Source organism: Aythya ferina (genome assembly GCF_964211825.1).
Source record: "Aythya ferina genome assembly, chromosome: 3".
Classification (NCBI taxonomy): domain Eukaryota; kingdom Metazoa; phylum Chordata; class Aves; order Anseriformes; family Anatidae; genus Aythya; species Aythya ferina.
This window is the reverse complement of record NC_140298.1, coordinates 50,587,836-50,614,094: the sequence shown is the minus strand read 5'-3', so window position 1 is coordinate 50,614,094 and position 26,259 is coordinate 50,587,836. Positions and strand designations below refer to the sequence as shown.

Below are 26,259 nucleotides of genomic sequence, written 5' to 3'. Positions count from 1 at the left end.
CACCTTCATGTTCATACATTGCAATAAAGTTTTGATAGTTTAGTACAAGATATAGACCATACTCCTGTATCAGATTTGCCACTGTTATGATAGTTTGGGATCTTCAAGACAAATACAGAACTAACAGCTTTTAAAATTCATCACCAGATACTTCTTAAAGTTGTAGCCGTAACACCTGTAGCTGTAACACAATTTTTAAACATCAGGCAACTTTGACAGAAAAATAGATCTCCTAGTAGAGGAAGATACATACTACTGATATGAATTATGTACAAAATACGTTGCTTACAATATTCTTATATACACCAGTCTGTAGCATATAGCTCTACAGCACCACAGATTACACGTGCATTTTTACTATACAATCCCTCACAGAAACAGCCTCCAAGAACAGTTTATCAATATACACAGCTCGTCAGCAAGAGAGTTATGCCAGAAGTTGGGAAGTACCACATTCAATACTGTCTACAAAACTAGCTTTGACCTTTCATGTCCATTTAATACTAATAAACAGGATAAAATTAAGTCACAGAACATTTAGGGGAGTGTTTTAGATTTCATGTCAAGTCCAATATGGTAGCATATCACCACTTTTCAAGAAAAAACAGAATTATAGAATTTCTTTCCAAAATCTTAGGCCTGAATAGCATCTTGCTGTATTCACATCCCTCAGCTAAGCAGGTCTTTATTCTTCATGAAGTCTCACTGTTTATGCCTGCAAAAGTATAAAATAACATTCAGCAACATTTCACATCCACTTTCCTTTATGAAAGTGACAACATCAGGCAAAAAAATAAACAAGGGCTTCTGTTTTTTACGTAAACAGTGCTACAGCTTAAAATGCAAAGAGGAAAACAAACAGCCACATCTCTAAATGAAACAGCTTGCTCTTACATACCTAGAATCGTTAAAACTATTTTACCCAGAATTGCAGCACTTGCACACACAGACTTAATTTTTTTCTTCATTTTAAAAATCAGGTCCCTTAAGTTCTCCAGCTCTGACTTTTCCGACCCCTACCTTAAATAGCGGCCCAGCAAGAGCTACACTCACCCTGCTCAATGAGTGCGCTTAGGGAAGGCGCAGACAGTGCAACATTATGAATAAATTAATCTATAATAAGTATGCACTTATGAAAGGCAGAGATCTTTTATAAATTTAAGGTCAGGTACAGCTCCAAAAGAAAGCTGTAAGACTTCTCAGATTTTTTCATTTAGCAAAATGGTAGTCTTAGTCCAATTTGCAGACTTACTGAGAAGACTGATGAGATTTCTCCTTTCTTCTGACCATCTTCATCCCTCTGGATGAATTTGGTGCCATTAAGACCCCTCTTCAGTTTTATCTAATCCTTCCATTACTAAGGGGTACTACCAAAGTAACTCCAAGCCTGAGTTTTTTTGCAGTAGTAGTTAGGCTTTTTTCTTTGCAGCTCCCCCCAAAGTCTGTCACACTAACAGTAACTACAACCAACTGTGGAATAAAGGAGAGTGCCATGAAATAAAGCCATCTCCACAGAAAATAAGAGCTATTTTTATTTTAAAAATACAAAGGATATACAACCAAGAGAAAACTTCGTAACATATCAAAGGTACAAGGGATAACCGCTAATCTGAAGAAGCAAGCTTTTGTTAATTAATGAGCAGGTCTCATTTTCTTCAGCCTTAAAGCATAAAGCTCATATTGCTGCTTTCCAAAAACCAAGAAATTCATACACGAGTTACAAAAGAACAGAAATACGCAACATTGCTAACACTCTTTCAACACTGAAGAGAAGCTGAACTCACTTCTACGGACACTTTTTCCTCTCTCCTCTCCTCCAAGTACAGCCAAACACCAGCTCCCCCACAAGTTCTCCTCTAGTGACAATGAGGGCCCTTCACCTCCATACCCTCCCACGCATTTCCCCAGTACAAGCCAGAAGTTTCAAGGACAGGAGCTGCAGCCACAAGCAGGCCTAAGAACAGACAACAGGGTGAAGAGAAGCCAGGACAAGTGTCCGCACAATGCAGGCTCCACTAACTCCCACTATTTCTTCCTGAAAAGCACAGCCACACCTCACAGCCACCACCCTCTTTGGAAGTTGAATAGTTTACTGCTTTGTTACAAGGACCATAGTGCTGTCATCCGCACTTCCACACTAAGTACAATTAGCTTCAAAACTGAGATTAAAGGTGCCCAGGTGGGAATATTATCAAATTACCAGCAACAGCTGGCTATGGGAATTCCAGCTGGACTGCTGTAATGCATTCTCCTTCTGCCGGCTAAGAAGTGGAGAAGGCAGGGAAACTGACCTTAAGGAAGCAGGATAAGGAAAAAGATGCCAGATACAGACAGTCAGAAGACACTGGCTGTAATGCCTGTGCATCAAATATAGCACTTGCTGAATTAGCTGATACAGTTTGACCTAGTACCTAGTTATTTGGACAGAAAAAAACATCAACATTATATATATTGTATTTGGAAACCAACTCAGGCATCCCTAGACAGTAAAGAAATAACTTCCAGGCAACGAAAAAAAATCTACATATAGCTTCTTTCTATTAGTCATAAAGATGAAAGTAAATGCAAGGCACCTCACTGTAGAAGACACTAGGATCTCAGTGCTGGGAAAATCTTTTGCTAACCTTCCAAAGGTCTTCCCTTCCTTGAGAGAAAGGAGAAAAAAAAAAAAAAGAAGAAGAAAAAAAAACAGTCCCCCAAAACAGAACTAACACTCAAAAAAACCACAAACACCCAGGAAGGTAAGTTCTTATGGTCTTACGGTCTCCAAAGATACCATTTACACACAAAAATCAAACCATTATGTTTTTCTCATTTCCAAGAAACCTTAACATTGTTCAGGTATTTTTGAGAGCAACTGTACTGAGTGACGAGTTTTTTGTGTTTGTTTTTATTTTTTAAATATGGCCACTGAAGGCTAAGAAGCCACATTCATATGGGTTATATGTGGCCAAAAAAGTATTTGAGATGCATTGTCATGATATTATTTGATACCATTTGAACTCAGGAGTTCATTTACACTCATAATTTTGAGTTCACAGTTTCCCAGAGGGTAGAAAACAACCAAAAAATTAAACTCAGCATTTCCTTTGTCCAATTAGTATCAGCGAAAGAGGGTGACAACACCCTGGGCAATCTGCTCCAGGTGGCCCTGCTTGAGCAGGGGGAGCTAGACCAGATGAACCCCAGCCATTCTGATTCTGTGAACATGTGGTATTCAAGCAGCTCATTTTAGATCTTAATCTTGTTATTTCAAATGCCATATTGGCTGAACTACTGCTGCTTGCTCCTGCAGCTGCAGAAATTCCACTGAACCAGTGACTAGGCAAGCCCCTGGAAGGAGGATTTCTCAACTTCCAAGTCAGTCACTGATAACATCAGTTCCTGCATAAATGCAAATCATCATCCATAAGCATTCACCTTGTTCAGAAAACAGCCTCAGCTCCTTTAAACATCATAGGCCAAATGATTCAATAGTGTTTTCAGAAAAAAGAGAGTCTTACATGGACAGGGTGAAAATAGGCAGGCAGTTGTAGCAATTTTAAAGCGTAAAAAAAAAAAAAAAAACGAAAACACTTTTCCTTAGCTTATGTCAAAATTATATGTCAATTATTGAACTAGCCTCCACAGAAACTGATCCATGGTGGATATTGAGCAGTTATATCAGATCTATTTTCTAGCAAAGAATAGCTAAGAGTCAAAATACTTAAACTTCAAAGCTACTTACATAAATAGGCAAAAATACAGCATTTCCCAAACAGCTTTGAGAAGTACCAGTAAATTTTCTGTAAGGGCTGTATTTAGTAGAATTTTCTCCTGCCTGCCAGTAAGAGGCAATCTTTCTTGAGAATAAGATGTAAACTAGGTAGTAAAAACAGGATTAAAGCTCAACTTAAAAAAAAAAAACAAAAAAAACAAAAAAGGAATTATCATTAAAAACAATTTTACGTACATTTAATTCACGGATAACAATGCATGTCATTAATTCAAGCGGCAAAAATCATCAATTTAGATTAAGCAAATTTTTCAAAAACCCTACAAGGTTACTGGATTTCCTTGATTTTACTCATTTTGTTTTCTGACAGAATCTCATCCAGGTCCTACTACTTAAGCCTAAAAGCTATATTTTAGCACCAACAATGCAAAAAAAAAAAAAAAAAAAAAAAAAAGATTTATCTGGCATTTATTCACTTGGGATGGGAGGGAAGAAGAATGGCAGAACACAAGGGGAGAGAGAAGGAAATTGCTACAAATATATTTGCATAATGGTTCCTCTGACTACACAAGATGTACTGAAACGGGTTGTAACTGCTAACTCACTGAAGTTTTTTTTTGGAATGACTATATACGGAAGAATAAAACTAGCAAATCATTACATACTTTGAAAGACCTTTATCAAAATTCAGAAGCAAATCTTTTTATTCTGTTATATGCTGCTCATCTGTCATCCATTTAAAACTGTTTAATTTTAATTATAAATATCCTATCTCATCCATCCTTCTGGTAGCATATGCTATATCACAATATTAATAATTAACCAGGCTTTTTCTTCTTATGTTCATAGCTTCTTGGCCACGACTGAAGGCATGGCCACTTTATGCTTGCTCTCTTCCCTGTGTCCAAATATTCCATACAGATGTTGCCAAAAACAGCATTAACAAATGTAATGTGCTGAACTAGATGTTAAGTGAATTTTTATATACCAATTTAGTTTAACTTACAAAAGCATAAAGAACCATATATATTACCTTACAACAATAACTTAATGTTATCAAAGAACATAGCCAATCCCTGCCCAATCAATTATTGTCAATTAATGCCAATTTCTGACAGTAAAGCAACTGTTGGGTCCAGAAACATGTCTCACCCCTTATTTTGGGGAAGACAGAATGATCTAAAATACTTCCCCTAACGTTTGCCTGCCAAACATACCTTATTCAGTTATTTTTCAGTCACAAAACACAAGATACTCATGGCAGAAGACACTGACTGTTAGAATTTCATCTCAACCTCATTCATATCTAAGCCCATCCTTCAGTTCCCTCCCTCCAAACTGAGCAGCAGCTAGTCCAGCCTGCTGAGTCCCAGTTTCACTTCTACCTCCTTAACCCTTTAAATCTTTTGTCCTAGAATAAGACCAGAGAGCATTACAATTCCAACATTAAGATAATTTCTAATTTTGCACAGCATATTTGCATTTCAGTGCTATCTAAGCAGTAGTGACAGTTTTATGGAAGGCTAGCTCAATATTACCACCACACAGAACTAAGATACAATTCAAGCAATTCAGTAGATGGCACTCTTTCACAAAAATCAAGAAAGGAAACTGTCCTCACAATAAACAAATGATTACCTTGAAGCTGCAAAGCTTATTTTTTTTAATATGTAAGAACCTGAAATACTCATTGGAGCATTTAATATTTGGTACTTTTCATAGGAAACCATGTATGAATCTTTTTTACATGCAAAAACATTAAGAGACATTGTTACTTTTTTTTGCCAAAATGCAATTCCACATTGCTATTTTGTCCAGACATTTGTCTTACTACATAGAGGTCCATTTCTTATCACAAAAATAACCGTACATGAAGAAACACTGTTCCACTGTAACCATTGTTACATGAAGAAACATTTTTGTGGCTTTTTTTTTAAAAACAGAAGCCAGTCTGAGAAAGACTACAACGTTGAAGTTGTTCCTCGAAGCTGCTCATGCAACCTTAATTCAGTATCTCCTGAAATGCAGAAGACCAAAAGGTCTTCTATTACAAAAAAAAAAAAAAAAAAAAAAAAAAAAAAAAAAAAAGATTAGGCATTATTTTACTATCACTGGTAAACATTTGGCATGATTTAGCCTAAGCTTTATTAATGGTGTCAAAAAGATAGATGGCCATTAAATCAATTTAAAACAATATTCAATTCTTTGATATTACAGAAACGTGAATATAGTAGATAGAAGGCTTCCTATTTCATCTCAGCTCTTCTTTTAAATTTTTTTTGTAGATGGCACCTTAAATCCTGCTCTTTCTCATTGTACTTGTATACTTCAGATAGTTCCTTTGGCCACAAGAAATGTATCACCCTGTGCTAAACAGAATTCCCATGAAAGCATGAACACAGCACTACTGCTTGGTATGGCTGTGCATGTCAAACATACCTCTTATTAAGATTATGAAGGACAGAATTCATTAAAGTCTTGTAGCACTGCAAGTATCCACTGCCCATTTTAAGACTACAAAGGATGGAAAAAAGAACATGAACAGAACAGCCCAGTCCAAAGTAGTTATCCTAAGCATGTTTCCTGCAGTTTTTCCAGGTGGAATTTGACTGCATGGAGATATACTACTACCTTGCACACCTCGCTTCTTTAAATGAGGATGAGTTTTTGTTTTTTGTTTTTGGTTGGTTGTGGTTTTTTTTGGTAGTTTAGAGAATCTGCTCATCTTTCGGCCTTGTGCACTTCCAGTTCCCATCAGATTCCATGTAATATCTGGTATTTAAGGCAGTGCTCATCCGCCCTGCTATCACAAGAATGTTTTACTTCTTTGTAATCTGCTATTTTAATCATTTTAAGGCTGAAGAATTATTTTTGTTCAAGTTTGACAGAAAGGAAGAAGTGTTGCAGATAATGTTTTCCTGTAAGCTTTATGAAAATAGGAAGCTGAAAAGAGAAGAGAAACCTAGATTAGATGCAGAGCCCACCAAAAGGGCCAGCATTACCTCAATATCCTAAAATAGAGGCTCTGCATAAAATGCTGCAGTCATGGAAAACTGTTACACACACCGTTAACAACAGTTACCACACACAGGGTAATTCTATTACAAGAGAGAGCCATATGATACCAGGTTTCACAAATTAAACGTCTCAGCTTTTTTTCCCCAGGTAAAGGTAAAGGAATACCCTCATCCTTTAACTCTTTTCCTATAACTGAAACTGTTCCAGTCCCAGGAAAGGGGAAACTGAACTCTTCATATAACAGTTCGAAGGAAAACATATATGACAACATGCATCTCTGGCTAAAACCCACAGAAATATACCTGCTTTTGCTGCCCAGCTCCTCCAAGGTTCCTCCGCAATCCTGCAGCTTAAATGAAGTTTCTAGCACAGATTCTGCAAGAATGAGATTGTCTTCAAAAAAGCCTGCACTGAAATTTAATAGCTTGAAATCTGATTTATGAGGAGCAAGGAAAGGGTCAATGCAGGGAGCAGGGGGAAAGAAAGCTGAGCATTTGTCTTGCTGCATAGTCTTAGAAAAGCTGCAGAAACAAAGACTAGAGCTTCTCCTTTCTACGCAAAGTGCTGCTGTGTCCTTCACTTACCAGTCTGCTCTCCAAATGCCAAAAGAGATCTTCATTTCCACCACTTCTCTCCCTCACCTTTCCCCCCTTTTTTAAAATGGTAAAGAGAAAGAAGGAAAGATAAATACCAAGGCTGTACAGAGATCTACTTGAAGAGAAATCCAGCTGGATTCCTCAAGAAATTGTTACCTTTAATTGCATTTTTACAGTTAAAAAACTAAGGAAGTTTGGATCGGTTTTTGAGCATTTTGGTTCTAACTGGAATCTTTTCAGCAACTCATTTGCTCTTGAGAGCCACCCCAAGAGGTGTAAACAACCACTGTTTTAAGTATCACAAAAGTCAGCGATTCTAAAAATCAAATAATTGCTATTATCATTACTAGTTCCAGTACTACTTCCCACCCCACCCCCAAAAAAAATTTAAACACTTGCTGTTTGTAGTAGGCTATCAGACCAGTTCAGAGCTTTACTGAGGTTTTAATTTCAAAGCCTGAAGTTACAGATGCCAGAGGGTTTCTCAGTTTGTCTGGGTAAATTTTTGTAGAAAACAGTACTGCAGAAATACCACAACATGACAATATCTAGGGACTCAGGCAAGAGCAGAGGTCTCTGGAACAGGACTCCCCACCCAAACTCAAAAAGGTTTTGAAGCAGCAAGTTCAGACCTTTAAACTGAATCCAGCCTAGTGAGTTGAGACCTGCCGAACGTCAGGAGAACCTGCACTGATACAGTGTAATTCACTGCTTAAAACCCTCAGGGTACAGTTAACCCTCCCCCCCCTCCCCCCCCCTTTTATTTTTTAAAACACTGAGTATTATATGGATTTTTATTACTCAGAAATAAGAAGAAAGTGAAAACATTTGTTAAGCTTCACTTCTGTAATGCCTTCCATCAAAAAATATTCCAAGAAACCGCTGCTGCAGCTCTTAACCAAATACCGAAATCACTAGAAGTTGCAACATGCAGTAGTTTTACATATGCTGTACATGGTAATGAATAAAAACCGTGGGACGCTCAAATATAAGCTGATACAATAAGCATTTAAGTTGGTATCTGTCATACCAAGCCTGTCATACTGTGATGATGTTCTTAAATGTACACTAGAAGGAAAAATAAAAACAAAAACAAGGGGGGAAATTTTTTCCCCCCAAGAATTAGGTAGAAAAGTTCAAAGAGAATACATGTAAATACCATGTTTACAAGATATCATTCAAAGCTTATTAATTCCTTCAGATGTGGGCATACTAGAACGTCAACCCTTTAAGCAGGAACAAGCAACCCTGTTGCACATATACCATTCTAGACATCTGTGGGAACTGAAAAAAAATGAAAAAAAGGATTAGCCTTCCTGCTAGTAAAGAACTCCACTTGAGCTAAACTCAACTCAAACATGTATAAAGAAAAAAAAAAAAAAAAAAAAAGCTGTCTTCTCCTAAGAAAAAACTTTATTGGGCAAACTGCCTGCAGACTTGTTTTATTTCTTTCAAGTGCTACAAGTCTGGAAGTGTTTTGCCTACAATCCCAACTAGTTTTGCATCCAAGGGCTACAAACAAAATCCGTTTGATATGCTAGCACAACAAGTCTGATTACTACTCATTTTTCCCATGAATGGCCAAGGTCCCAGCTCCAGCCTCCCAGAAAGGCTAATTAATTGGGAATCACCAACAAATCCCCCCACACGTTCCAAGTCCGTGCAACTCTAAACTTGGGAGAGCAGGTCGCCTTCAAAGCCACTCTGACATCAACAGGGCTGCACAGCACAGACAAAGAATTTTTTCAATAGAACCAAGTGCCATCTCTTCCCATAAGCCACATATATAAGCAAATTTGATCCTCCTGAATCAGAAAAGCAAGAAGAAAGTTCGATTATTAGGCCCAGACCACCTGAGATAGTTGCCAAGAGCATATCTGGGCTGGGTGCTGGAAGAGGCCACTCACCACGAAGTGCTATGATGAACTAACAAAAGCAGTGCTGTACCAATGAACACTCAAAAACTGAAACAGCATTTTTGAAGTTACTCCATGAGAAAAATAAATCACCTACAGACACAGAAAACTGCAAACATTTATGATAAAGACAGACCAACTATTCTTTTCTGAAAGGTAAGCAGATTATTTCTATTAACAAAAAATTCCCAACATGCAAAACAGCAACACTCTCCTCAAGGAGAACAATCTCCTCCAATACAAGTGAGGAAGGAACTTATTTAAGACCTCCACGTTAGGCCAGCCAACCCCCCACATTGCAGTCACACAGGGACAAAAATGATATAGGGAATGGCAATTTTTATAAAATGGCTACTAATAAAGGCAACCACAGAAGTAACAAGGAGTAACAGACAGTCAAGCACTGAGCTATGAAGATACTTGAGGCTGCTTGGTGTTTCAAAAGTTATTAGTAGGAACTGAAAATATTTATAGAGATTCAGCATCCCTCACACAGACTGCATTTACACTGGTCATCTTTAAAAGTGTTGTAATAATACAGTAAAAAGACTAACAACACGTATTGCCAACTGAGTAATTTCATTAGCAGTAAACTTCCCCCCAAATTGCATATTGTATAAAATATGCAAATTTATATTTTTTTATTTTATATTTTATATTTATATTTTAAATTTATAATTTAAATTTATATTTTAAATATACATTTATATTTAAAATATATATTTTATATTACAAATATAAAAGTATATTTGTAATATGTACAATAATACGCTTCTTAATATAATTGCCAACAAGAGGTTTCAGAATACATGTAGAGTTGTGTTGTGTTTGTTCGCTTTTAAAGGGTATTTGTGCTTTTTTGTTTGTTTGTTTGTAGAATAAACCAAGTTTAGAACAGAAAACACACCTATTATCTTCAATGTCAAGTCTGGGTACAACTACTGTGCTAAGATGCTATCGTGTTTTAAGTGGCACAAAGTAGTTTTCCCCCTCAAATCTTACTCAGCACCACGAGCTTCTGACCTTGCTTAGCACTCTGTTCTAACTGCAACAATAACCTCAGCTACAGTCAAAAAAAAAAAAAAAAAGGCAGGAACATTAACTGATCACAGTGTGGTTATCACACTCAAGTTTTCATGCCAGCTTCTTTGACATCAAAACTCACCATCACCAACGCACCAACACCCTTGGCATTTTACATTACGCCATACCACAGAAATTGTTTCATCAGCTCTTTAGGCATCAGACAAATTTTGCTTAAGCAGCAAGGATTATCCCCTTGCCACTAGACAGTACAGGCTTAGAGAATTTTAATTTGCGTGCTGTAAAAACAATCACCATGCAAAGTACTGAGCTGAACTGAAGATGTGTGTGCAGCCACACAGCTAAGGATGTCTTTCCTCTGACAAGAGCCAGCTGACGACCACAGAAACCACTGCGCTGACTCAAACCAGAGGCCCGCACATTCAGGCACCATCCCCTACATCATCACTATGTGCTATGTAAGAACAGCACACAAATCTGGCCAGTGTATTACATGTTTCTAAATGTATTTAATATAAAATATTATATTCAAGTTGAATTCAAAGAGGTGAATTGCTATGAAATTATACCAAGGACTTAAGAATTAAACATTTAAGTAACACTCTTGGAAATGAAGTAAACTCTCCCAAGTTTCCACAGCCTCACTAGGAGCTGATCTTTTTCCTCAGGTCAGTCTTGAAAATAGAGGAAGACTACATCTGTAAAGAAAAACCCAAATTTAACCTGAAAGCAGGCAACAAGCACTTTTTCCTGTTTTCGAAGCCATCCTTATTAAAAAGGGTTTCAGCAAAGTAACAGCTAAGTGTGTAAGTATTCTACCCAGGTCAGGGTCAACTAGACATAGAGAAGCTAAGGTCATTTTTGAGCACTTCAGGGATAAAAGCCTGCCCATAACCTCAACGAAAGATTTCTACAACTTCTGTCAAATGAAATGAAATGCACTGGGTACTTCTCCTGTAGCCAGCTCCTGTTTGCCTGGAGGAACTGGAGAGCTGGACTCAGTGATCCTCACGGGTCCCTTCCAACTCTGGATATTCTATGATTTTCTGAAGTGGTGACACTGACCACCTGTAGTGCTTACTATGCCAAGGCAGATGACTTGACCCTGAGGTGCAATAGTACTAACAGCTTAATTTTTAGCTATTTTAGGATGGAGCAAACCTATTAAGATTACAATTTTTAGTGACTATCAAATACTTGCAATTTAAACTACACAGAACCACCACTGGCCCCTTTGGAATTATAATCGCTGGTATTATAATTGAGCTGGTTTTAAATCAAAAGTCTACACTAAATACAGGTCTTTTCTTCCACAAAGCAAGGAATCAAACTGATACCAACACATTCAAATATTAGCACTGCAGAGCTGTGTTTGCTATCCACAGTAACAGAAGCCTTTATGGCTGTTACCACTAGTGCCACGTTGTACGTCTTACAAGCAACTTTCCTGCATTAAATACATGTCTTCACTAAGTTTTGGTTACTTTTTCTGTTGAAAACTACAGGAGGTAAAGAGGCTGCACAAATGCCATCAAAATCCTGGTCTGGAAATGACAGAACTCATTGTTAGTTACGTATAACAAGACGATCATAAAATGCTGGAACTGCTTCTGTTTATTTGCTAAAATGCAAAACTGCAGTTCTTCAGTATATTCTAAGTGTACTTCACTGTTACCACTTTCTGTTGTGCTGTTTCTCCCACTGGGAATTGCTAGCAGAAAAAAAACAACAACAACAAAAAACGTATGATCAAAAGTTGGACAATTTGCTCAGGAAAAGCCACCACCTCTCCACAATTTACCTCCACCCTCTGCCCCAAGAACAGCATTTATTTGATCTAGAAGTTACTGACAGAACATTCATAAGGAAAACAAAACACACAGTTCTTTTAAACTGCCATAGTTCTCAAGTTTTTGTCCTTTGCTACTGAAGTATGAAAAGAATGTTATAGAAGTTAACTCCTGCTGCTTCTTCCTTACAGCATCCTCCTCAGAATGGATAAATTTCATTCTTCCATTCTATGTCACTGCCCACCACTTTTTTCTTTTTAAACAATCCCTTTCACTGCTCAAGCAATTGGGACTATATTCATAGTACTTTGATATCTCCATAGGCAGTGCCTGAAAGAAAACAGGTACAACAGTCAAGTACCCTGCGTCAACAGCCACATACACTGTAGAGAATTGAAAAAATAAGTTTTGAACTTACATGCCTTTTGTTTGCTTTGTTGTTGTTGTGTTTATTTATTAACAGAAAGAATACTCTGCTTTTTAAAAACTTATTTTGTATTTATATGGGAATGGCTGCTATATGAACACTATTTCCTTTGGTGAGCAGCCCTTATGAAAAGGCAGGGACATTACCTTAAAGAGGTAGACTATTCAATCTCTTTTCTCTAAGTTCAGTAACTCACCAGGATTTCTTCCCAAAATGTTGTGTTTGCCACCTAATTATTTTAACAAATGAGGAGATATTCACCTTGCCAGCAAGAGATCTCATTATATTTAGTCACCTAAATGGGAATTTATTGGGCAAGGGTGTAGAGGGAAGAGTTGCATTTTGCTTTGTTAGGTGGCTCTGCTTTTTATCTGACATCTAAAGGTGGCTGTGAAACTAATTTCACTGTGCCAGTTTACTGCACAAGTTTCATACTTGTACAAAAGGGAATGCTGTGCAAATTATTGTTATGAAGCTCACTCTGCATATTAATAAGCATCACTAAAGCTTTAATACCAACACTACAAAGTTCAGTCAAGAATGTTTTTCAACTGTGAAGATGAACATCTGTTCTGTTTAACAAGGTAGTAAGACTGGATTGAGCATATGCTAAAAAAATACAAGCAAGTTAATCCTATCAATTTAACATTAAGTGATCACAAAAATACAGCATTCTATTCTTTTCCCTTAATGAGCAAGTAGAAAAATGCAAATTGCTTTTGTCCATCTTCTGCTGAGCTGGTGTTACTAGGCCACAAAGAGGCAGGACCTTCAGCAGAGGAGGCAATGAAAAACATTAGATACCAGTTGGATTACCTCTTTAGTTGGCTGTTCCTTAAGTGTTAAATATTTCATTTTAGCATGAACCAAAGATCTGGTGTTAATCGAACGCATACAGGGTACATGCCTGGAAGCAGCTTCAAGAGGCTACGCAGTGCACCCCTCTGCTTGAAACTGCACCAATCACATGAACTAAAGCAGGAGCTCACCAAGCAGAGCCACAAGGGCCTTGCTTACTTTGGACCTGCATCCTTTCTTTAGTTGCTTGCTTTCCAAAGCCAAGGCAGTTCCTGTGGATGTTTTTCAGGAGAACACAGGAGCAGAATGAGACAATTAGGTCTTGGGAGAAACCTCATGAAAGGGTGAGTGCAGTCTGCAGCCTTCTTGCTGAAGAACCTGAGTCTCTCCCCATCTGCTCTCCACCCATGCTGCTTTCATGAGCACTGTCTGGTTTGAACAGGACCTGCTAACAATTATTCTGGACATGCAGTGGCCACTGTGATTTTCTCATCTAATTATGAAAGGAAAATAAGATTCAAGTTGCCCAGACAGAAAACAGATTGTCACTACCTGATTAAGACATTTATTAAACAAAAATCCAACGACATTCAGTAAAATTAACAAATAAACAAGTGTAGCCTTAGTTATTCCTATCAAGGATAAACTTCTCTGTAGAACAGTGATCAGGCAGACAACTTTGAAAACTGCAGTGCTTCACACTGCACAGCACTCGGTCAAGTAATTCAAGATCAGAGTCACTACAAAAAAAAGTTTCATAGGCTTTAATTGACTCAGTCAATATAACCTTACATTTCTCAAAACATTTAATCTTGCACTTTGTTTTCTGCACTAGCAGGGAACACCCATTTTAAGTTTCACCTACCTTCACTATTCTTGACATTTAAGATAAGGATTTCTCATTCACTCTGAATTTTAAGTACAGAAACACCAATGCAGAGTAGAATTACTGTGGACAAATGACTGGGGAAGCCATATCCTGAATACAAGTGAAAAATTTCACCTAATACAATTTAAGCTATATCATTTGCTGAGTTACAGTTGATTTTATCTCAGTATAAGCACTATCAATACCTAGCATACTTTTTTTTTTTATTAAAAAAAAAAAAAAAAGAGAATTATCCAGATTTAAAATAGACTAGCTCTGCGCAGGAAGCAATTAAGTTAGAACTACTACTATGCAGACCAGGGCTTTCATCAGGTTGTACAGATCTCAGACATAAAAGCAGGCATCTCTTACCAAGGAGAGATTTTAACTGCAAGACAAAATGGTTCTCATTGTGGCAGAGTCTCAAACAGAACATCAGTGTGTCAGATCAGACTAAATGATAGCCACGAAAGGAGTACTTTCATGAAACCACTGTAAAAATCAAGATGAATCTAGATTCAGTATGAATCTCCAGAGGTTGAGAGAATTGCTACATATTTTAGAAATGAACTAATAAGGAAATTTACCACTCTACCACAATCCTCATTAGTGAATATTTCACTTGTAGCTATTTCTAAGACTCATTTTACACTCTGCCTAAATTTAGTGGTGCAAATATCACTGCCAGTACTTTGAATTGCATTGTTAGAGCTTTACGTGTATTTGCACTGGAAGTCAACACCAGTAGTAACTTAGTGTTCTCTTTGATAAACACAAGCTGTATTATTATTATCAAGTGCCTACAACAGAAGTGTTGACACAAAAGGTCACGTAAGTACCACCAGCTGAATACTAAGAGGCTATGCCAAGGCATAGCCCTGATTAGCACTCAAGTGTCAATTACAATACTACAACTCAAACTTAAGTTCAGTAAAATAAGATAACTGTAAGAGTTGATGGAAGTGTACTGGCAAAAAAGCGGTAAGCAATGCATTCTCATACACAGTCTTCATTCATGAGTACCATAAACTTTTTTCTCAGGTCAGCACACAAATAAATACTCTGTGTGTCAAAGAACTAGATCTCTGGAGAATTAGAGTCTTGTTTACTTAACCAGATGTACTTTGCAGGTCTAAGAATCAGCATTTTTCAAATAAATTAGCATGATCATTTCAACGGTGCACTCCAGGACGGGTCAAATCAGGAATAGCAAGAAGAAAAGAGAAGACCCAGGGGATTAAAGACTTACTGCAACATTTACTCTCTCAGAACTGAGAAGTTTTTTTTTGTTTGTTTGTTTGTTTTTTCCCCCAAATGCAAAACCATTACCAGACAACTAAGATTAAGGACAATGTTCCTAAAATTCAAGTTTTCTGGTATTGTTTAACTTCAAAGGACAATGTTCCTAAAATTCAAGTTTTCCGGTATTGTTTAACTTCAAACAGGCACATAACAATTTGCAGGTTTGATTCTGTTTTTTCACTGAAGTGCTACAAAGACTACCCTATATAAACAAATGTTCTACGGGAACCCTGATAAAAAATGCCTTTTTTTTTTTTTTTTTTTTTTTACTGTTCCAAAAGCACTAAACAACACAGGAAAAAAAAATAAAAAAATATCAAGAAACAGATGTTCTAGAAGAGCAAGAAGATGCGTATAAAGTAGTAACTGAGGGCACTTCTGGTCACTTTAATTAGCTGGATGGTCACAATCAAAGAACAATGAGTGGTGCTCCTCGGGGGTCAGTAATGGAACCAGCACTGTTTAACACTTTTGCCAGTGACACGGACAGTGAAATTGAGTGCACCCTCAGCAAGTTTGCTGATGACACTAGGTTGTGAGGTGTCGTCAACATGCTGGAGGGAAGGGATGCCATCTGGAAAGAGCTGGACAGGCTTGATAGGCAGGCCTGGGTGAACCTCATGAGGTTCAACAAGGCCAAGTGCAAGGTCCTGTACCTGGGTTAGGGCAATCCTGAGCACAAACACAGACTGGGGAGAGAATGGATTGAGAGCAGCCTTGAGGAAAAGGATCTGAGGTTGCTGGTTGATGAGAAGCTCAACATGAACCAACAGTATGCAGTAGCAGCCCAGAAAGTCAACCTTATCCTGGGCTGCATCAAAAGCAGTGTGGCCAGCAGGGCAAGGGAGGTGATTGCTCCCTCTACTCTGCTCTTGTGAGACGCCACCTGGAGTCCTGTGTTCAGCCCCCAGCACAAGGACGTGGAAGTATTAGAACAAGTCCAGAGGGTCACAAACACGACCAAGAGCACCTCTCCTATGACGACAGGCTGAGGGAGCTGGGGTTGTTCACCCTGGAGAATAGAAGGCTCTGGGGAGAAATTATAGCAGCCTTCTGGTGCCTAAAGGGGGCCGTACAAGAAAGCAGGAGAGGTGCTCCTTATCAGGCAGCGTAGTGATAGGACAAGGAGTAACAGCTTTAAACTAAAAGAAGGGAGATTTAGATGAGATATAAGGAAGAAATTCTTCACTCGGAGGGTGGTGATGCACTGGAACAGGCTGCCCAGAGAAGCTGTGGATGCCCCATCCCTGGAAGTGTTCAAAGCCAGGCTAGATGGGGCTGTGAGCAACCTGGTCTGGTGGGAGGTGTCCCTGCCCACAGCAGCGGGGTTGGAACTGGGTGGTCTTTAACCAAGGATCACCCAACCCAAACCATTCTGTGATAAAGGCACTCCGTAAGAACATTTAGCTTTACCTTGTGAATTCTTTTTAAAAAACACAGATGTGCTGGACACTTAAAAGAAATCTAATGCAGTTACAAAATTTTTGACAAACAGGAAGTTTTGTTAGAAAGGGCTTACGATCTTAAATTGTGCTTTCAAGCTTTATCACATCTCAAATCATGAGCCACTTCTGTTATTCCAGCCATGACTACCAAAACTGCTCATTTCTTCTCCTGCAGCAATAATGCTATTTCAGTTCTAAAAGCCCTTCCACAGCGACTGAGAAAGAACAAATCCAGTAAAATGTCGAATTAAGAGTTGGGCACTGTACCAGAAACCTGAAAGCCTAAGCTGGGTCCCAGCTGTCTAATTCCCTGTTACATTTTACCCTAAAATTCTGGTTCAGTGCTGTGAGGACAAAAAACCATCAGATCACAAAACTGCATCACCTCAGCATTTCACAGACAGCTAGAAGATCTGAGGAAACAGACCCTGCTGGTGCTACAGCAAAGCCTGCAGCCTTGAAAACTTCACTTGTTTTCCAGAAGATATTCCCTTCCCCAAGCTCACTATGACCCAGCAAGTTTCAGGTTGCAAGGCTACGTCCATTAGGTTTCCACTTTGTCAGTAATATAGCTACAACAGGGATGAAAAGTTTTCATTATAAAATTCATTTTCATAAACTATAGTATGAGATTTAACACAATTATACTTCAGGTATTTATGAACAACAGTGATCACTGCAAGCTCTTGTTCAGAATTACAAGACGAGATAATACTTCAAACAGATGACGCAGTTTTCTTACTTTAAGTATCAGTAAGTCTCCCAGCACAAATAACTATAAATTTTAAAAGTAAACCACCCTATACATTGTGAAGAATTCAGTCAAAGCTTTCTCTCCGTAGGACTAACTCTCTATAATTCTTTGCATTTCTAAGAGTTACACATCACACCATACCATCGTTTTGACCATATTTCACTCCAGTGTATCCAAAGGTTGATTGATTTTCTTCATTTAGGGGATGGGAATTTTTTTTCCCCCCATTAAAAGCAAGCTGTATGAGAGCTGATGATATTCATGTGAACTAAGTGCTGAAAGATGTGATAAGAAATGTGGTAACGTTTAAAGAAATGAAAATGTGATAAGATTAATGTATGCTAAAACCAAAGTACTTTAAAAAAAACACTCCTCCTCTATGTGAATTGGGTGGTGAGGTATCCAAAAAACATTTTCTCATTAATAGGTAATCACAGAGTTGCTCTGGCATGACAGTACTGCAATATTTTTTAGAAGCTTTACTGATGCACTCTTCTTCAAACAGAAACATTTGTTCAAAGTCCAGAAGAATGTGGGCACGGATTGAAACCATTCTCTTCCAACATCCACATGCCAAAAACCTGACACTCCGAAAAACATTAGTTTAGTTTGAGTTTAGTAGAATCACAGAATCATTTAGGTTGGACACAACCTCTCAAATTTATCTGATCCAGTCTCTCACTTGAAGCACTGCCAACTTCACAGTTAGATGCCTGGTCTGAAAAACTGAAGTCTTCGCTCTGAATACTGCAAAAAGAACTCCACTCATCTCCCTGCTGCCCTTCTGACAGAAGAAAGAGCAGGTATTCAGCTACTTCAAAACAAACAAAAAACCAACTCCTGTTGATATTTCAGTATGAGGGGGAAATAATCAGACTACCTTCTGTAGTTTGAACAATGCAAATGAAAAAAAAGTATTGTTAATGGATATAATGTCACAAGTTTAACATAGAAATTTGTTAGAACTTTAGAGACTTCACTGATTTGCTTGAATTTTATGGTACACATCCACAGAAGAACTATTCAGATGCTGTAACAAACATTTCATCAGAAGCTGCAAGGAACCGCACATCCAGGCTTTGAGCTATTTTGATCAAAGAATTACAGTTGTGAGATCTTCTCACAAAGGCCAGAGAATGGAAGTCACAGAAAATAAGTTTTATATGCCTCAGATATATGAAAACTTCAGCCATTTGCTTACGTAAGAGACTTCTTTTACTGCTGAAAAGAATGGGGGGAAATGAACAGATGCTGACATTCAGAATGATTGGGATCTTCAGTTATTTAATGACGGAATGACAAACAACCTAATTTTTCTCCTTCCTGTGAACAGAGATTGCAACAGGAAAAAACACTCTTTAAGTAAAGAACCTATTCTGCTTGGAAATAAAGACTCATGGCCAATTTGATCTGTGTGGAAGGCATAACATTTACTGTATGGGTACCCCCTTCCTTTTCAAGAAGTTCTCATGGAAATGGTCTTTTCAGACTCTTAGTCATGAGAGAAGCTGAGCTGCAAGCTCCAAATGAATGTTTATTAAAGACGTGAAGCACCAGTAGAAATGCTGTATTCATGTTGGCAGACAATTAAAATGTGACTTACTTGATCTACTGTCCTGGTTTTGCTATAGAGAAATTAAGGCACAGAGAACTGAACTACCTTGTTTAAGACAGAATAGTTAAACAGCAGGCAGCAAGTTTCCTTCAAATTATCTGCTCTCGCCTCAAAGCTTATCCTACCTCCAATCACAGTCAGCTGAGCTTCCCTGTTTGTTTTTAAGGCCTGGGCTCTGTACAACTAGTTACAAAGTTTTCAGGAAACATCGTTCCAAGTCCCAACAAATCCTGAAAAGGTGTTTTTCATGTTTATCAAACCTCTTCACTGCACAAATGCCATTGCAGTCAGGTCACATTTGACTCCTAGAGGGACTTTCAAGTGGAAGAGTGAGAGTAAACAAGAGCACAGAAGCGGCACCATTACCCGTGACACTGCAAGCCATCAGGATATCAAGGAACAGAGAGTCTGCCCCATTGAGCCATGCAGGTAAGTAAGACCTTAAGTACATACACCCAACTCATTAGAAGGTTTTGGTATGTGCTGGGAAAGTAAAGCACAGATGGTTGTTAGGCAGGAAACTTCCTTAAAATTCTGGACTGTGTGTCCTGTTGTAACGGTTGATGTATGCTCAGGAAAGAAACAAAAGATAGATGAACATCTTACAGCTTTATATCCAACACATCTGGGACAGGAGACCAGAAGGTGATAGCAACACTTGTAACAACAGCTAAATGGCTTTGCATACGGAGAAGCTGATGAGACTGGCCTGCAGTGGCAGGTGAGGTCCCCAGAAGCTTATGCTGCTGTTGAAATTTGACATGTATAAATAGTGAGAAAATTGTTCCTTGTGGGGAATACATTCACGAGCATCCAACACTGCAGTAAGCCTGAGGTAGAAACGCCACACATGAAGGCCAGGCCACCAGGCAAGACTCAAGACACCTCAAACAGCTAGAATGAGCATCCTTCGATCAACACAATGAACACAGAGGAACAGCTGGATCACAGCGAGTGGATAATTGCGAGTATGGACAAGATAAGCAAATTCAAGTTTTTAATGCTGCTCCAAAGTGCACTTCTGCTCTTGTTCCTATCGCATCACTCAATTTCTCCTGAAATACAGAACACAAAATCAAACTGCTCAATTATTTTCAACAGGTCCTAATGTCAGGGAGGATGTTCATGCCACCTGGCTGTTCTATGTCAAGTGCAGAAGGTCCAGGATCTGACACCTCTCCAGGTTTGTATTCTATTAAGCTATACATCTACACACTTTGTAACTTCTCCCAATACACAGTAAGGTGTTTTTTTTCGTTGTTGATTTGTTTGTTGTTTTGAAAGGGAGTGGGGGCAGGATACAAGCTATAAGCAGCTCAAATTAAGCTAGTGAATACTACTAAACTACCACTTCAGTGACTTTCGTATAAAAAAAAAAGTTTCTTTCTACTACTTTATGGACTCCTCTCCCTCTTAAAACTGCAAGGTCTAGAACCAACTGCTGGTCATGGGAATGAAATGGTGACATTCTATCTCTTGCATGCTAACTCACCAACTCCACAGTGCTCTTCTGATTTTAACTGGTCAAGCTTAGGATAGGGACAAACATTGTTAACAAAGTACTAATTCAATTTCCCATCTGATTAGAGAAACATGCAACCTGTACTTCGGTATTTCCATTTTCACAATTACATTGTGGACTCAGAGCTTAATATCATGTTGATGCTATTTTGTCTTTATTTGCCTCTAATTGATAAATATACTAAATCAGTGAACTCCCGTTGTATTTCTGTCAACAAATTCTGGTTCTTCAGAAAAAGCTTTAGTTCTACTGTAACATGTAACTGTACCAATAGTAGAGATAGCAGTATTTGTGCATTGCAATGCGTTTTTTCTTCCACTGTTTACAGAGTCCTCAAAATTAAGAACGAGATGGGAGCATGACTGAGAACATTCCTGCTCACATTAACCTTTTATAGACAACACTGAAGTTAAAATAACTGAATTGAAAACTGCTCAAATACAGAGAACATGCTCTAATAAGGGACTAGCTCATAAATTGCTGTAAGTAAATCAGGGCTGTAGTATTCACTAGTACATAAAGAAATTAAATCTAAACCAGGTTACTACATTTCTTATGAGCATTTTATCTTTAATACCTTTTCAAAAAACCAAAACACCCCGTTGCTTTGCAATTACTCAGATCACCTATTTGCAATAGAAAGGAACTGAAAGCCTGACAAGCTGCGTCCATACTTGAAGACTAAAGAAAAACGCTAATACCCAACTCCCATCCGCCAGTAGACAATGAAGGAAGAAAGCATTTTCCTTCCTTTACTTCTATATCCTCACAACAGAAGAGGAAAATAAGGATTGACTTTCCTTACACTTTTAAAATTTAGATCTCAATGAATACTTCTTTATTCACTCTCAGTCTTCCTAGTTCACACCTCATTTCAGTTAAGACACACTTCTGCTGCTCTAAAGAGAGTGTGGCTTAGATTACATGCAATGAATCCTTGCACGTAATTTATCATTAGTAAAAGCCTCAGCAGGTAAGACATCCTGTAGTTACCAATAAATTTGAGGTTCAGTTTTTGTCCATTAGCAGTAGGGTGAAATAAACAGCTCTTGCAAGTCCCACTCCTTCCCAAGAGTAGTCTTCCTAGGTTCACTTCCCAGAAAGTGAACCTGGTTTTACATTTACAGTGTATCTGAAGCTATCCCCTCTGCCTGCACCTATCCCTACCCAAAAGCAAGTAATCACAGGAGATACAACCTCTGCAGCGCTGTTGGGTTACTGGGCTAACCCATCAGGCTAAATGGAGGGCTTTAAAACAGTTCTTCCAAGACTCAAAGTCAGCACTGAGATAGATACTGACCCTGGCTAAGCTAGTGGAACACAAATGTTTCGGTCTCAGCATGAAACTTCTTCCCTTAGGAAACATTTTCTGTTCATGTTACTGCTTCCTCTCACAGCAACCGATGCTTCCCTTGCAATCCTGCTAGGCTTCTCCTGATTATTTAGAAAGCAATTCACGGGTGTAGTCAAAGATAAGTGACAAGAAACATGTCTTTCATACAAGTTACTTCAGTTCAACCTCTTCTTCAATACTGAAGTTCGAACTTCTCCACTTGTCAAAGACAACCTTTTAAAGACAGTTAACCTTAGACAGAACACTGATGTTACAGAAGGAAACAAAATGTCCACTTGTAGAGTAACATAGTTAACAAAGGAAAGAGAATGATGACATTTACCTGCAGTTGAAAGAGAATTAACTTGATTTTTCTAGCAAGATTGCTAAGCCTTCTCCAAAAATTCTCAGAATTCAGACAATTCCAGGACAAGAGAGAAATCAACTCATTCTACTCTGTTGCAAAGTAAGGTTTAGGTAATGTTAGTGTGGATTAAAGGATCTACAGGGCACCTTCTTTTAAAATAAAAGTTTAAACACGTATGTTATTATGTGGCTTGGGTGGTACAGTACGGATGTGGTACCCTATGGCTTTGAGCATATGGACAGTTCACTTTTTATTGAACATGAAGAAGAAGGGTTACTGTTGGTTTATTCCATGAATTTAATCTGCTCATCTCTGTCAGTTACAAACTATTAGTGAAATACTGTTCCCACACCCTTTAACGTCCCCACCTGAAACTACCTTTTGGCAATACAGTAGTAAGAAGATCTACACTATTACAACATTTCTCTCAAGAGCAAGACACAAAAAAAAAAATAAATAAATAAATACAAGTAGCATGGAGTTTTATAATTCCAGGGGTTATAGCAGAAAATGAAACAGACCCTCAGACAGGTCTTTTTTTTATAGCAGCTGACTGTGCTTCTAATTTGTCAGCGTGTAGGTAATCCTCTACAAAATGTATATATTAACTGCAGATAAGGGGGACTAAGCAGCCATACCTCATAGCATTAACACAACCTGAACTGACACACAACAAGCAGAACAGCCAGGCCACCCACCACCAGAAAACAGAGATTTTTTCCCCCCCTTCTGCATACCTGGTTCCCACCACACCTGAAAGGCTCCAACAGCTGAATCAAAACATCACTTGTGTGAGGTACGCTAATTTCCTTTTCAGAATAGGAAAGGATACAGCCTTAATGCTCCAGTCTGAGTCCCGATGGCCAGTATTTTCTGAACAGGATCAAATGCCAGGGCTGAAGGTTGATAGGGGAAACCATGGCGCACAGTCTAACAAGTCAGAGCATCGTAGTAATGATGGGACAAGCAGCAGACCAAAAATAAACAGAATCAATATCATATGTTAGGGAATAGGATTCAGCATTAATCACAATTAAGAAAGGAACCCACAGATTGAGAATAACAGCTGTCCTATATTCACCAATTATAAAAGATTTTTTTTAAAGTTGGTCCAGTCATTCACCCTTGATCACCAAATGACAGTCATACTTACTGAAACTTAATGTGAATGTTGCATTATTTCTGTACAAAGACTGTATCAACATGGATTTTTTTTTTCCATCCATGTCATCCTCTGAATACTCCTATTTTAGCCCTAAGAATGGCAGTAACCCATTAAAACCTGTGATGTTCCTAGGAAGTTTGGCAACAAAGCCAGACTTGTTGTTAGAACTGTTACAAATTGCTACACCTGCTTGTCAGAGCTTCTTCAATTTCACTCCAACAGGCCCCACATGACAGTGCAAACTCTCTCATCACCTTTACAAAAAAAACAAACAAACAAACAACAAAAACAATAAATAATCAACCCAACCTCCACAGAGCATCTCTCTCAACCTCTGCTTCCCCTCAAAACAAACAAATAAATGCTCCTGAAAACAGACAAATAGAAAACATGCCATAAAAACAAACCAAGCCTCCTTAACCAAGGGATTCTTTCTTAATACGAAGCAGTTGGCACATCTGGGTTTCTGATTACCAAATTAGTCTTGGCTAATCAACCACACAACAACCCCATTACACTTCTCAGGCTGCAATTAATCAGAATCAAGAATAAAAGCATTATCTATTCTGACTTCTACTATAGATGTATGCAACGTAAGCCACGCAAACACTGACTTTTCAACTGCAAAACCTTTAGTTTAACTCAGGGTTATTTTAGGACCTCATAGCGAACTTCAGATAGACTCCTTTTACTTCAGTGAAGTTGCAGGCATAGCTCACAACTCTCGGTATTTCACTGTGAATAAAATCTAAGCAGCAATAGCCCTGCTCTTCGCCGTGTCCTTCATGAGCAACTTGTAAAAGTGGCAGGAACACCTGCAATACTAGATAAAACAAGGAGGCGAATCCACAAACAAGCTCAGCCATATCAAGCTAGGCCACGGGTGCATTGTAAAGATAAAAATGGGTATTGATATTCAAATCAGTTTGTATTCCTCTAGGTACAGCTGGCGGATTAATTCGCTGCATCATTTTCCAAAAGCGTGCGGGCACTAACTGCAGTTATTGTATCACACGCAAGCAAATGAAAAAAAAAAAAAAAGAAAAAAAAAAAAAAAAAGGGAACTTTTCCTCCGTCTCTGGAGAACCTTTGCAACAGCAGCCCCGGCGACTTGGCAACACACTGCAGCCACAGCACCACGAACGTCTCCGGCCCCCTCCAGGCGCAAAGGCAGCGGGCAGCCGCGTTCCCCGGCACGCAGCGCCCCAAACCCCGCTCCTCGGGGCCCGCCAGCTCCCGCTGAAGGCCGCGATGCCGCCGGGCATCCCTCCCTCCCCCAGCCCTCCCTCCCCCCACGAAGCCCGGGCGCACCCCGTGGGCATCGAGCCCTGCGAGTCTCCGGCCAAGCTGCTCGCGGGCACCCCGCAGCCCCGCTGCTTCTCCCCCCCGTCCCCCCGGGGCGTTCACCTTGCAGAGCTGGAAGTGCTCGGACTGGAGCGTCTCCTGGATCTCGCTCTCCCGGTTGCCCGCCTGCTGCTGCTGCGCGGCGGACGACGCCGAGGCGGCGGACGAGACCGCCGTCAGGCCGTCCAGCACCTTCCTGATGTTAAATTTCCTCATGGCTCGCGGCGGCGCCGAGGCAGAGCCGAGCGGGGAGCGCCGCCGCCCGCTCCGCCCGCTCCCCCCGCCCCGCCGGCGGCAGACGAGCCCCCGCGGGAGGGCGACGCGTTAGTCCGGCAGCGCAGCGCCGCTCCTCATCGGGGCCCGGCGGCTGGAGCCAAGCAAACGGCGCCCGGTCAGCCCGTGCTGTGCTGCTGCTGCCGCTGCCCTGCCCGGCCCGGCCCCGCCCGCAGGGGGCTCACGGCCCGCCCCGGCCCGTCCCACCCCGTCCTCCCGGCCGCCGAGCCGCCCGCAGCCTCCGCGCCCGGCCGCGCAGCCGCCTCACATGGTGCCACCCGGCCCCCCGCCCGCCGCCGCAGTCCCTGCTCGGCCCCCCCCGCCGCCTCGCAGCGCCCTCCCCTCCCTCCCTCCCTCCGCCCCCTCGGAGCTGAGCTGCGTGTGCCGCCAGCCAGTCACCGGCGGGGCTTCTCCCGGCTGCTGCCGCCGCCCGCCCCCGCAGCCACCAGCCTCCCCCAGCCCTCCTCCTCCTCCTCCTCCTCCTCCTCCTCCTCCTCCTTCTCCCTCCTCCTCCTCCTCGGGCCGCCTCGCGGTCGCTCCCCCTTGCCTGACAACGCGGAAGCGCAGCGCAGCGCCCCGGGGGGGCGGCGGCGGCAGCAGCAGCAGGAGGAGGAGGAGGAGGAGGAGGAGCGGTGCCAGGGCTCGCAGTGGCCGCGCATGCGTCCCCACAGGGCCGGCACCCGGATGTGGCGGTGCCCGCTCCCCCCGCAGTGCCGCGGCGAGGGGAGCGGGCACCGGGGTGCTGGGGGGCGATGGGGACGGGGACGCGGCCGGGGCCGTCAGGGCGGCGGCGGGGGAGCGGGGACGGGAGCCCCGCGCCGCCTCTGGGCAGGGAGCAGGGGGCGGCGGTGGTGGCCGTTACCGGCCGCGCTTCCTCACAGCCTCCCCAGAGCGGCGCCGGTAGCGGCACGCAGCGTCTGGGGGCTGCCGGCCTGTGCCCGGCCTTTGTTTTGCCTTCATTAGTAGG

General features: G+C 40.5%; 1 protein-coding gene across 8 annotated transcripts in view; it reads right to left on the bottom strand.

The window, feature by feature from the left end:
* The window catches only part of STXBP5 (syntaxin binding protein 5), a 105,881-nt gene extending 80,024 nt beyond the window's left edge, over positions 1–25,857 (bottom strand). For 4 of the 8 annotated variants that reach the window (XM_084512519.1, XM_084512521.1, XM_084512520.1 and 1 more), the window contains exons 1-2: positions 25,083–25,429; positions 23,343–23,440 (exon numbers count right to left, since the gene is read on the bottom strand). In XM_084512519.1, coding sequence (XP_084368645.1) covers positions 23,343–23,440; positions 25,083–25,235 — 251 coding nt within the window. In that variant the 5' untranslated portion in view covers positions 25,236–25,429. Of the gene's footprint in view, positions 1–23,342; positions 23,441–25,082; positions 25,431–25,839 lie in introns of those variants that run through there. The other 4 variants (XM_084512515.1, XM_084512518.1, XM_084512517.1 and 1 more) reach the window with 2 other exon arrangements.
* Positions 25,858–26,259: the final 402 nt, after the last annotated feature.